At 44.7% G+C, this 14,280-nt stretch overlaps 1 protein-coding gene across 2 annotated transcripts in view; it reads right to left on the reverse strand.

Annotated features, from left to right (window-relative positions):
- The window catches only part of CWF19L2 (CWF19 like cell cycle control factor 2), a 59,137-nt gene extending 52,432 nt beyond the window's left edge, over positions 1–6,705 (reverse strand). The window contains exon 1 of one of the 2 annotated variants that reach the window (XM_032747780.3): positions 6,571–6,705. In XM_032747780.3, the coding sequence (XP_032603671.3) occupies positions 6,571–6,636 (66 nt within the window). In that variant the 5' untranslated portion in view covers positions 6,637–6,705. The other variant, XM_072927560.1, reaches the window with a different exon arrangement.
- Positions 6,706–14,280: the final 7,575 nt, after the last annotated feature.

Here is a 14,280-nt window from a genome sequence, read left to right on the forward strand (position 1 = left end):
ATACCCTTCTTTGCAGCTCTGATGCTTTTATACCAATTCTCTGTCTGAATAACACACTTACTTTGGTAAATGCTTAGATTATTTTTCGAGTCTCAATATTTCGATTATTGCTACATCCACTAAGACTTCCCAAGGAGGACAAGAGTGGAAACACAAGAAAGAGCTTAGCTTCCAGCCCTACTTGGGAACTTGCAACTGAGTCAGAGAGCTGCCTGCACCACCACCTCCTCCAGACACAGCTTTGCCAACTGGAAATGTCACCACTCTTTGTCATTTTCACCTGCCAAAAGGCACAAAAGAAAGGTCACTGAAGCGACCATCACTTCAATCATTCAAGCTTCTCGTGATCAATAATCAAAAGTCAGATGTGATTTAAGGAGCAGGCTACAGGAGATATTAGCCTTCAGTCAGAAACATCTGGGAGGCAGCAGAGGTTCAGCTGGTACACATCTGTTGTGCAGACACAACAGATAACTAGAAGCTATTACTGCTAGGAAACCATAAATAGGTATTTCTTGTTCATGTGACACCTGTCCTCATCACTGACCTTCAAAAATGACCTGTCTGATCAAAGATGTTGCTTGCAAAAGATGCATAGAGCTGCTTAGACAAAAATCCAAAAATCTTTTGTAAAAAGGCAGTATTCATTTCTCAGTTAACATTACTCTTCTAATACCACAGATTTAAGTGCTGAAATACTTATTTCCTTCAGCACATAGAGTTGGAGATTTAACACTTAATGAAGGATTTAAAAGGAAAAGAAGAAAAAGGAGGTGCTTATTATTACAGCACAGAAGCAACTATAACCCCTAACAGAGACATGTTTTGCTACTAATTTCTGCCTAAGGAGACATTTCTGTAATTTTCCACTGAAAACTGCAATGTAAAGTACTGCCAAGCCCTCCATCACCTCAGCAAATACTGATCACTGCAAAAAGCCAACTGTTAGGCTTTTAGGAGGAAATACCTCATCGTACTTCAGCAAAACCTGCTGATTTCACAGCTTCTTTAGAGCTCTAATTCTGTGAACTCAATGATACTGTTATACACTGTTGGTTGTTTTCTTTCCTTTAATTTTAAGCTGTATTTTCAAAGAAAATAAAACAAAAAACATAAACCAAAAATTAAAGGGAGAAGTCTAATTAAAAGCATCAAATGAGATGTTTCAAAAAATAATGGCTTGCAAATCTCAAATCAATTTTTTCAGAAATAGAAATAATTTTCAGAAATATAAAAAAAGTAAAACTAAACATGCAATTTCTTGTTTGTGCAATGAATTTGTTTTATGGTATCAATTTATTTTCAATGTTTCAATAATATACATTATTTGACCAAGGTCTTATCTATCTGCATTCAACTTCTGATCTGTAACTAATCCTTAAAAATTAAAAGGCAGGATTTTCCGCACAAGGAATGGCCAAATCACATTACCCTCAGAGGCCGAAGAGTGAAGCACTCAGAGTCCATGGAAAAAAACCCCAAGTAACAGAAGAGCAACCCTAAAATACAAAAATACTAGGAAACAACAGATGCAAGAATAATCCAAAATTTGAAGTCTTGCTAAGAAGTGTGCATGTCTAGGAAAAATACACATCTCTGCACTTAGCACAACACCCATCAGATTATTTTCCTGCAGTAAACTTGTAAACCAAAATAGCAGTGTCATGAACTATCATGCTCATCAAAACAAGATGCTATTTCTGCAGCTTTCTAATGATCTGCATGTCAACACTTAATTATTTGATTACTGATCATTATCATAAACACTATCAGCCACTGGGTTTTATGAGTGCAGTTTGGAAGACAGACTACACAAATAGAAGAATACATTTCCAAGATTTAAAAGAGAAATCTTGATCAATTAATTGTGTGGCATTTGGTTCATCAGAACAAGTCCAAGTTCAATATTTCATAACAAAAAGTTCCTTAAGGTGAGTTGGCTGAACATCTCATCTTTCCAGAAACAGAGCTACTAAAGTACAGTTATTTCTGCAAATTTATCAGATTACCAGAAGCAAAGACTACACAGCTTTCCAACTGTCTTTCCCAAAATAAAGGGCTTCCAGGATTACAATCACCAAATAACTGTCTTGACTGCATTAGTCAGCTATGGTAAGTTCATGTTAATCTCTTGCTGCTTTTCTAAGCAAGACAATCAAAATACATTGAGAAAATGTGTTGCAATATTTTGCTCCCTGTTCTGTTCACAGAATCATAGAATATCCTGAGTTGGAAGGCACCCACAAGGATCATCCATAGCCAACTCCTGCCCCTGCAAAGGACACCCCAAGAGTCACACTATGTGCCCCAGAGCATTGTCCAAACACTTCTTAAACTCTGCCAGGCTGGTGCTGTGACCACTTCCCTGGGAAGCCTGTTCCAGTGCCCAACTACTCTCTGGGTGAAGAACCTTTTCAAAATATCCAACCCAAACCTCCCCTGACTCAACTTCAGGCCATTCCCTCAGGTCTGTCACTGGTCACCACAGAGCAGAGATCAGTGCCTGCCCCTCCTCTTCCCCTCACAAGGAAGCTGCAGACCATCACGGGGTCTCCCCAGAGTCTCCTCTTCTCTACACTGAACCAGCCAATCGACCTCAGTCAGTCCATATGCCTGCAACCTCTTCACTGTATTTGTGGCCCTCCTTTGGACACTCTCTCTAGTTTAATGTCTTTTTTATATGGTGGCACCCAGAACTGACCCCAGCACTGGAGGTGAGGCCACCCCAGTGCAGAGCAGAGCAGGACAATCCCTTCCCTCGACTGCCTGGCTGTTCCACTGCAGCAGGCAGTCCAGCCACAATCAAAGTAAAGCACAGAAAGTCAATACACTTAGGACATTAATCTGTTCTCGCACAGGCAGCAACACGTCCATTCTGAAAAGCAGACAGCAGAGTATTGACATGGCAACTATGACATTCTCACTGTTTCACATTATAAAATGCTAAATTGACTTTTCACAGAAATAACAGAGTATCTATAGGAGAAGTCTTTAAAATGTTGCCCTTTTACATAGCTATATTAGGTTATTTGGTCCATAAATGGGAAGACGAAACACAGAATGAGTTTTAAAAAAAAAGTTTCATTCCTAAATTTCCCTATCAGCCAAATAAGCAATAAAGGAATCTCTACAGCTTCCTTTGGCCCACATGGACTTGTATAGAATAAAATGCTTATCATACACTTCTGCTAACACATTCTAAAACTTTGGTAGAGAAAAGGGGGCAGGGGGAGAAACTCCCAACCTTCAGTATGTCCTCTCCTTACTTCAACTTTTGTTCTTACTGCATGGAAAAGAAATAGTTCCAAGAACATTCATAAGATGACAAACACAGCAATTCCACAAGCAAAAGCAAAGAAAAATATTTGATAAATAATGTATGTTTCTGTATTACCCCAATGCACCCAAGAGAATCTTTGAAAATCAGAGAATCTGACTTAGCTTTGGGCTGCCTGGAAGTGAAAACATAACAATGTGGAAATATAACACACACTCTATACTGTGACTTTCAGTAAGAAGTTGAAAAGTCACACTGGGGAGGTTTCTCATCAGCCATATAGGGATCAAGCACTTCTAATGGTCAACCTCTGTAGAAAACAACATCATTTTCTCCAGATCCATTCCTACGCTTCACAAAAAATGAACTTGAAGAATCATAGTGGCTAGCATTTTACAAATTATACTCCATTCTGTTTCCCTATCTTTCCTTGTCTCAAAACCTCTAGAGTCCTTGGCCAGTCTACACCATGATCATCTCTGCACCTTTCTTCCCACCGTGCCCAAGGTTCTTTGGTTCTTCTTGAGATGCTGGGACCAGGGCTGCATAAGCTATTTGACACAGAAATGGGTAACATGACCGTGCAACCACTTCCTTTGCTCTTTATTCATCTCACAGTGGTTCTAACACTTGATCAGCTTTTGTCTAAGCAATGATGTAGCACCTTTATAGAGCTATTTACTGCCCATCTGTTAGTTTCGAATAGTAAAAGCCAACTCTGAGCCCACTGCTGTACAAAGAAAATCAGTTTGTCTTACTCCAGAAAATTAGTGTTGTGCACTGGGTTTTCTTCAGTATCACACAAATACTGCAGATGCATTTTTAAGATATTCATGTAGGAGTAATTTGTATTCATGGCATTTTAAAAATATGCTGAACAATATAATGATGGTCTGTTTCTGGTTCAAGTCAAATAAAATGACAAAATTCAACAAAGATCCTACATACACACCTTTTAATACACTACAGCTTAGCAATAATAAAAAATATCAGATTTGTTTTAATTCTAAAAACTCCAAACCACTTTCTCTAATATTCTTCAGCAAGGCTGATGAGCAGAATCTAATCCTACAAGAATTAACACCGAGAGTTAGGACCTATGAAGCTACAGCATCATCAAAGAACTCTTGAGACATATCCTAACAGCGTACCCTGGTGCTGAAGGGCAGCAACTCTTTGAGACATAGTGCAGTGAGAAGTGTACCCCCCCTGCTCAAGATACCAAACTTTCTAGCAACTACTGGAACTGTGCCAAAGACAACCTGTGCCTCAAGCAAAAAGGCCTTGAAGTGGTGCTGCCCCTCTGCACAATGAGAGACGTCTGGGTCTCTCATTGTGGGGCCAGCCAGGAGAGCACTGAGAGCACCGAGGCACTCAGAGCCACTGCAGGAGCCAAGGACTCAGCAGGAGGAGCCCAGACTATGGCACACTTAGACTGCAAGGGTGTAAAAGCTCAGGGATTTGGTTGTTCAGGGTCCCTCCTTGGAGGCACCCAGCTCAAACTGGCTTTTATGTTCTGCACCATGATTAAACTGCTGTAAGGATCCAGATGTCTCTGACACTTCCATAGAAAACCTGGGGTTAAGCTGGTAAGGGAAACTTGTCTGAGTGTAAGTGTTGTGTATAGGGAACCAAGCAGAGCACACGCTGGCTCACTGGAGCTGCTCTCCACAAAAGGCTCCAGTGCCAGCAGTGAGAGCCTCGTGTGGTGGGAATGCATCCTGGGTTGGGGACTGCGCTTCCTGAATGATCAGCCAGGAGAGTTTCCTTAACCCTGTCACTGGAGTTTTTCAGGATATGACTGAACAGAGGACTAAATAATCTCACCTAGGCTGCCTTTCCCACAAGAGGTTGGAACAAGGGATCTTTCAAGGTCTTTCCAGCCAGAGTTGTTCTAGGATTCTACGCCAGTGGCATTGGCCCAGGCAACTTGCTGTACAAGAGGCACCAGCTGAGAAGGAAAGGTAAAGTAGGATAACAGTGCCCTACATAAGCTTTGCTTGCTGTTAAGTGCATTTTCTGAACATCCAAGAGGTTGAACTGAGCAAAGGAGAAGTTTGAGTAAAGCAACAAACATCCTAACAACATCAACAAACTTCTGCAGGGCAATGTGATTCATTGTGACGAAGTGAATTTCCTTTCAACTGCTTGTCAAAAGGGGGGAAATCACTGACGGGAACTTTTATTGCCAAGAAATGGTTCTATAACTGTACAAAGGAGATGCCCACATGATATATTACACAAAATCCTCTCTCTTTCTGCTTTGCCTTGAGAAAAGGCATCACTGTTCTGTCAGCATCAGGCTAATCAGGCCATTTGCCCACTACATTTTTTTCTGACAATATCTTTGCCCAGAAAGACTTGACTGCTGCTTACCCTGGCCTTCCTTTTGTCAAAAGCCTATCATCACAATCTCATCCTCTTTCCATACTCTGTCTTTCTCTTACACTCCTTTTACACTTCCCTTAAACGCCAAAAACAAGCCATGTCACTTAAGTGATGTGCCATTTGTGACTTCAGCATTCACTCTACCTACAAGTGACAACAAGAATCATCACAAATACCAAAACCGGGCATATTTCAAACAAAATGCACCAGGATTAGCATTGGTCTCCAAGTCACAGCATCTCTACCAAAGCACCTGAGAGTGGGAGCCTCCTAATTCTTGTCTTACAGTACAGCAACATATCACCAGGCACGTAATTGACCCTATGAAATCAGGCTGCCACTTTTTAACACATGCACACAACTCCAAGTTATTACCAGTCTATGACCAGAATGTTGCAATGGAGGGATACAGGCTCTTTAGGAAAGACAGGCCATAAGACAAGGAGAAGTAGTCGCCTTTTAAGTCTCATTTAAGGAAAGGCTGAGAGCTGGGTCTGTTCAGCCTAGAGAAGGCCGGGGAGTGAGGGTGGTGCTATCTTGTCAATGTATAAAAGATCTGAAGCGAGACTGTAAAGACTCCGGCTCTTTCCAAAGGTGTAAGCACAGAAATACATAATACGTGAAATACCAAGAGGATCAATACCACAAGTGGCAAAACGCACGAAACCAGGCGGGTGTCACGCAGGAGTTCCAGACTGCGTCCCGCCACCGTCGGTGCCGCAGCCCAGCTGCCCTGGGCACAGAGGGGCTCTCCCCTCGGCCTCCCCGCCTGCGGCCGCCGCGGCCAGGGCGCCTTCAGGAGCGCACCGACCCGCGCAGCACCCAGCGCCAAGCCCGGGGAACGGCGAGGTGCTGAGCAGCCCCGGGCGAGGCCGGGCCGGGCCGGGCCGAGCCGGTGACCCCACCTGTGCCGGCAGCGCCTCCCGCTCCCGCCGCTCCCGGCCCCGCTCGCCCGCCGCCCCGGACGCCATCGCACCGCCCGCCGCTAACCGCGCGGGGCCGTACGGCAGCGCCGCCCGACACTGTCGTGAACAGCGCCCCGGGAGGGGCGGGGTGGGGCGGCTGCGGCTGCGCCCGACAGCGGGACACGGGGGGACAGCGGGACACGGGGGGACAGTGGGGATAGCGGGGGGACAGCGGGGATAGCGGGGGGACAGCGGGGATAGCCGGGCACGGGGGGACAGCGGGACACGGGGGAACAGCGGGACACGGGGGGACAGCGGGACACGGGGAACAGCGGGACACGGGGGGGACAGCGGGGATAGCCGGGCACGGGGGGACAGCGGGACACGGGGGAACAGCGGGACACGGGGGGGACAGCGGGGATAGCCGGGCACGGGGGGACAGCGGGACACGGGGGGACAGCGGGGATAGCCGGGCACGGGGGGACAGCGGGGATACCGGGCACGGGGGAACAGCGGGGCACGGGGAACAGCGGGGATAGCCGGGCACGGGGGTATAACCGGGCACGGCGGGACAGCGGGGACAGCGGGACACGGCGGGGACCTCCCGGGGCCGGGTTCTGGCACGGCTCGGCCCCTCAGCCCCTCTGTTCTCGCCGGCGCCCGTCGAGACGCGCTCGGCTCATGGCAGGGTTATAGAGTCATGGAATGTCCTGAGCTGGAAGGGACCCACATGGATCATCAATGCCCAGCTCCTGCGCAGGACCATCCCCAAGAATCACACTGTGTGATTCTTATGAGAGCGTGCTTCCTGAACTCGGTCAGGCTTGGTGCTTGGTGCTGCTCCCCGCTTCCCTGGGGAGCGTGTTCCAGTGCCCAACCACCCTCTGGGTGAAGAGCCTTTTCTCAGTATCCAACTCGAACTTCCCCTGGCTGAGCTGCACGCCTGTTTCCTCGGGTCTGTCACTGCTCACCCCAAAGCAGAGATCAGTGCCTGCCGCTCCTCTTCTTCTCACAAGGAAGCTGCAGACCGCGATGAGGTCTCCCCTCAGTCTCCTCCAGGCTGAACACACCAAGTGCCCTCAGTCGTTCCTCAAATGGCTTCTCCAGTCCCTTCACCATTTTCATTGCCCTCCTTCGGGCACTAACAGCTTTGTGTCTGTTTTACATTGTGACACCCAGCACTGGAGGTGAGGCTGCCCCAGAGCAGAGCAGAGCAGGACACTCCCCTCCCTTGCCCGGCTGGCCATGCTGTGCCTGATGCCCCCCAGGACAGGGTTGGCCCTCCTGGCTGCCAGGGCACTGCTGGCTCATGTTCAACTTACCACAGACCAGGACCCCCAGGTCCCTTTCCGTGGTGCTGCTTTCCAGCCTCATTCCCCAGTCTGTCTGCACGTCCAGGGTTGCCCCATCCCACGCACCCAGGTGAGTTCCCCACACCTTGCTCAGAGCTCACCAGCCTCACAGGTGGAGGTCCCAGCAAATACCATGTCCTGGCACAGCAGCTTATTGGAACCCTGTGCTGCTTGACCAACAGGACTGCACAGTCCTGCAGTGGGCATTAAGGAAACTTCCCTGTGCAGCTGCCTGTAAGCCTCTCCAGCAGTCACACTCACACCACCTGAGCTGCCCTGGCAGCTACACACCCCACAGTCAGACAAGGCTTCCTTACCGGCTCAACCCCAGCTTTCCCACAGCAAAGTCTCTGACATCTCAATCCTTAAAATTGTTTAATCACAATACCACAACAAAATAAAAACTTGAGTTTGGTGCCTTCAAGGAGGGACCCTGAGTGAAGAAATCTCAGGGCTCTTACACCCTCACAAGCACAGTCCAAGCAGAGCCATGTCTGGAACCCTCGGCTCCTTCCATGTCCCAGAGTGTCCAAGCACCTGGCTGGCATCACAAGTCCCTGTGCCCTTCGGCAGTTTCAGAGTCTCTTGCCTCAGGCTCAGGCTTCTCCCCAGCACTCAGCCTGCAGCTGCACACTGAGCACTAAATGTAATCCTCAGCACTGGGGATACTGACATCCAGGCTCATCCCTCCTGCCGGGCTGAAATTCCCTTGCACAGCCCCTGGCCTGCTTGTCCAGACTGGCATTAATGAGAGAAAACAAGGGAACGTGGCCCGAAAGATGCTCACATGTTCAGGTGCTCTGCAGTGCCCAGTGCTCCCCATTGCTGTGAACACCTCCAGGTGATTTTCAAGACACTTTCTTACCTGTTTTCAGCCAGTTCAGTGCATCCGTGTTAGACTGTGACCTCTGTAATGTCAGGATGCTGGCTGCCCAGAATGTACACGGGTGAGCAGAGGGAAATGCAAAAACACGTGTGTTCAGGCATTTGGAAGTTGCAGTTGGCCAACACCATTTGACAGGGCTTCTTTGCCTCTGGTGAAACAAATGTTTATCTGGGACATAATTCCTTTGGTATGAGATCAGAGCATTATTAATGTGTCTGGCACCAAACATGTCCACAGCTGCCAAGTAATATTATTTAGGCCAAGGTCTGAGTGAAGATCTTGGGTAATTTGTTAGATATTTGCATGGGACAGTATGTTTTCAAAGCGGTAACACTAATTTAATCATCATCTCCATGGTGGTATTAAATGTGTAAATTGAATTTGCATATTTGTTCAATTTATGCTAACAGTTAAGAGCATCTCAAGAAAAACCTGCTGTAGATCACCACAGGTATAGAATGATAACTGATAGACTTTCATAGGCACCATTTGGAAAAGCAGCATGTGAAACCTCTTCAGGGAGCCATTTACAGAGCAAACAGATGGATACAGAAGATGTTCCAGCAGGATTGACTAATGCTACTTCCAGTCCTTGACTATATACAGCAAAGTACACTGCTTGAAAGAGGAGAAGCAAGAAAAGAGCATGTTTGCCCCATTAAGAAAAGCCTCTTCTCTGATTGTGATGTGCTCTTCTCACCAACAAATTGGTTTCTTTCCATCCCAGTGCTACCACTTGTTCCAGGCAGCCAGCAGAGTATCTCAAGTGGGTGCTCTCTAACTCGCTCAGCACACAGCCAGGCATATGGGCTTAATAGATTTGTATTAAATCTAAACAGAAAATTGATAGTCCATGAGCTGAGCCAACTGCTTGTGACTGAATCAGTTTAGGAAGTATTTGAAAATGAGAACAGAAAGTCTGGAAACTGTGGCATAGTGTGAATAGTGACAGATGTGGACAGTTTGGGAGTGAGAACAGGGAATGTATTTTTTACAGCAGAAAGTTAGACAAAGAAGAGGATTCAAAGCACGGGGTGAGCTCTTGCAGTGTTAGGTGCTATTCTTCAAACCTGTAACCCTCCATGTCATTAATAGGGTGGTCCTGTAAATTTCAATTTAAAACCATTTTCTAATACTCCTGGTTTTAGGAAAGAAACTATAACACAAATACACTCTAGAATCTCAAAAACTGAAGAACAGTAAAACCTAGAAAGTTATATCCAAGAGCTGCCTTTAATTTTGAAGTCAGTGATTAGGGAAATGGTGGCATTATTTAATTTCATTTCCTCTCCTTTTTTTGAGAAAAGTACTTTCTCAAATGAAGCAGGTAAAAACTAAAGTTTACGCTTATTTCTTTGAAGATATTAGTATGTCTGAGAGCTCTTCACATGCTCAGAAATCTTCAGTGAGCCTAGAGACCTACTTCTTGGTATACCACTTTTAATAGTCAGCTGGGCACCTCTGCTCAGTTGTCTAATTCTCTGTGCCAAAATCAAAAGGCTAACAAAACAGTAATGCCCTGGAGATACTGATTTTTATGAACTTCAGGGAGGAACTGACCTTTCCTAGTGAAGTATTATTTTCCATTTAATGGCACATTTTACACATTCTCTGAAAGAAACTGGTCACTCTCCAACTGACGTGTGTTATAAATCTCCATGCTTCTAACTTCCACTATGTGCCTTCAACTCTCAGCTTGATGTTTTATTTTTATTTCAAAAAGGTTAAAAAAAGATTCCTCTCTACTCAGTGTTATCCTGTGCAGTTTTCTTTAAATGAGGCAAGGTTTCACTTAAGAGAAAAGATTTTTTTTTTTCCTGAGAATACAGAATCTTTTTCCACTGTGATGCAGGAGAGAATTTATTACCTCAGTTATAACAACACATTATGAAGTCCTCATACTAAAGAAAAACATTATCCAGTAAGATGCTGGTAAGAGAACAGAAAGGGGACACACCCCAGTCAAAATGTACTTCGTTTCAGTCAATTCTCATTCGGTTCATTTTTTAAACCACCTCGTTTTTCAGTTGCGATTGGTACTATCAAGCAGTCCTTTACATCCAGTTCTGAGAGATTACTTAGAAGGGAATTGTCATTGTCTTGTCTCAGAAAAAAAAATGTCAGTCCTTGGAGAAATTGCAGCAGGGAAAAAAAAAAAAAAACACAAACAAAGAATGATGCAATTAAAGGGGAAAGCATATTTCTTTCATAGAAATTTCATTATGTTTACTCAGGAGAAAATTAAAGCAACTGTGTCTAAATTCAGTGCCATAAAATGATAGAACACCTCACCCAAAAATCAATGCAGCAGCAATACTCAGGTTATTAGTTGCCGTTGCCTGAATTGTGCTGTGAGTGCCTCAATTGTGCAGTGAGCACCTGAAGTGAAAAACCAGATGATTTTCTACTGTCCATCAAGAAGAGTGCCCCTGGCAGCAACAAAAGAGCCCCAGTGACATTGAGGCTCCTGACAGCCTCGCTTGGAAAGGCGAGCTCAGCTTGCAATGAGAACAAATGAGGAGGCTGTGGTGGATCGAACAGTGACTCACCCATTGTTCCATATTCAATAGCAAATTGAGAGTGGCCTGCTCCTGAACAATAGTTATTTTGTTAATTTTTTCACCTTCTTTGAAAAGAGATGATTATTTTGGCCATAGCTCAGCAGACCAGAGGGGGTGGGGTTTAGAAACATCCATTTTCACTTTCCCCACCCGAGTTTCATGACTGTAATAAAGTGAATCCTTCATCTGGGAAATTCTCTAGTGACAACTTGGCAGTTCTGGGTTAGTGGCTGGACTCAGTGATCTTGGATTGAAAGTTTTGTCCAACCTAAATGATTCTATTACTCTACTAATAAATGTTTCGTAAGGTAGCTGCTACACATGTGAAATAACTTGTTAAGTTCATTTCTTGGGAAGCATTTACATACTTTTTTTGGCTTTTTTTCCTTTGAAAAGTTGAAAACACTTTTGTCACACAGGAAGCTCACAGCAGGGCTAACACTCATCCTGTCTGTGATTTGTTGAGACCGGTAACATCTTTGGGGAGAAATGACTTACCTCTTCTCGTGCCTGCTCATCTTGGAGAGGTCCAGAGCTGCACATGTCAGGGAGCTTCAGATCAGCTACTTTGAAAGTGAGACACAAATACTGACTCAAGATCATCTGGCTTGGGCAGGGGATTAAAGCCCTGGGCTTTCATTTATCAATCCCTATCCACCAGACCAGTGCAATAGTAGCTACTTTTAGACAGAGTTTCAATGCAGTGCAATTGGTTGGTTTTGGTGTTAAGTGAGATTCAAGCACATTTTTGGCTCTTAAAGGTAGGGAAGCTCTAGAGGCCACGTTGTAGCCTAGTCTCACAGAGTTGTATCAGCCCATTTGTTGCAAGAGCGACAATACCTTAAACTGATATTGGAGACACTGTGGAGTAACCACAGACTTCGGCTGCCCCTGAAACCTTGGGGCTGTCTTTGTCCTTTTCTTCTGCAGTGCTGTAGCTCAGTCCAACACATGCTCATATGGGCAGCACACAGCAAACTGAAGGGAGCTGCAGAAACTGTACATGTGGAGTATTGCAAGAGAGTCTCCTCCTTTAACTGCAATACAGAGAATAAAAAAAGTTGGGAGCATGTCTTTTTCTTATGAAAAGGTGAACACTTGTGGGAAAAAATTATTGAGACCAGTGAGGTCTTGCTCCATGGAATGGGCTCCAAGGCACTACAGCACCGTGACAATAATTGTACAGAGAATTTGACTGCCACACAGAGTGTTCATAATTGTTTCTTTCAGCAGCAACTTGAACAATTTACTCTTCTCCAATTTTCACCCCACAATTCCTGAAATTGCTTTTCATTTTTCTTTGTGTTCTACTACTCTGTTTAGAGGGAAGGGCAATTTCATATCCAATTCTTGTCTTAGCCCTTGACCCAGAAATAGCTGTAAATACTAAGTAATACGCCTGACATCCCAAGTCACTGTCTTTGTCACTGTTCTTGACAGGAAACCCTCTGACAAGTGTGACACTACCAGCTTGTCCTGCCACTCACCTCATTTTGAAGCACAAAGGCCCCTCCAGGCCCCTTTGTGAGGAGCACACAGGCTACACTAAGCAAGCATATCTCAAAACATATGCCACCATGCTGGATACCACCAAACTGGCAAAGAGACCATAAGTGGGCGGACATTGGATTTCTTTTAGTGTGCTTTTTGGGCTCTTCTGTCCTATAAGTTTCCGAATGGGAGAGACCATAGTATGTCCCATAGTCAAGTTCCATTTAGTATTTCCTCATGATGTGGTTTCAAGCCCTCACCCTGCCTTAGATTGGAGTCAGGATTCAGAAAGGGATTGGTCACACAGGAATGAAGTCTTTATACCTTGTAAAGCCAAGCACTTTTTATATAGAGAAAATGAGCAAGAAGTGATTTTTGACCCTATGTTTCCTCCTGCCTGTTCTCCCAGGAGGCCACTTGGCATGTCAGTCTGAACAAGTGGATTGACTCAACTGAGAGGATTATTTGGAAGGAACAAAGGTGAGGCAAGAACTCAGGCCATCCTAACAAATCTCCTACCAGGGATCTTGGAATGATAAATCCAGTCTGCAAGCTGGCTCCATGTCTTTCAGGTTTTGTAACAGAAATTAGAGAGAATGGGAAGAGCACCAAAGACTGCACAATTGTGTTAATTTAATCTGTGAGATATCAACAGAAAGAGATAAATCTCAGTGATTCCTCTGATATGAAGCACATAGATAAGCTACATCTCTCTGCATAACCAGCATTTCTTCATTAAAAGGAATTGATGCAATTTTTTTTTACTCCAGAACACCTTCTAATTTACATCCTTGTCACACACAGTCTGAGACCCAAAAAAGCCTGAGACCCAAGAAGAATGCATGATAAATAAACTTTATTTTCTTTTTAGTGTATCCTTAACACTCAACAGTTGGGCCAGAGGAAATATATCCTCTCATTGTGGTAGCTTGGTGAGAGGCATTGATGAATTCTAAATGAAACCCACTCTGAACTTTCCTCAGAATATATGATGAAGAGTGAGGAAAGTGAGATGTGAAGTGAGTGCATGCAGCAGAAATCATTACAATGGCAATTAAAAAAAAAAAAAAAAAGATAGGAAGCTTCCTTAAAGAAGCTAAGCTCTTTTGAAGGGCATAACCCCTTAACAAAAGGCTCACATAGAAACTGCTAGGGACTCATTCTTATGATAAATTAAAACCAGCATCAGAAGCTAGTTATGAGATGGGCTACTTACTAAAGGGCCTTATGTCAAAATTTCCCAGCCTGAGATGCCTATAAGAAGCCCAGAGATAAATAACCTGAGGAGAGGATTTGAATGGGAAATACAAAGTGTTAGGATTTTCAAGGACTCAAGCATGTCATTACTTATGAGTCAAGGAGTTATTTCTGTATTGGTAAATTAGGAAATCTAATGTGGGTGAGAATTCAGAAGGCATGA

Source organism: Taeniopygia guttata, chromosome 1 (assembly GCF_048771995.1).
Source record: "Taeniopygia guttata chromosome 1, bTaeGut7.mat, whole genome shotgun sequence".
Taxonomy (NCBI): Eukaryota; Metazoa; Chordata; class Aves; order Passeriformes; family Estrildidae; genus Taeniopygia; species Taeniopygia guttata.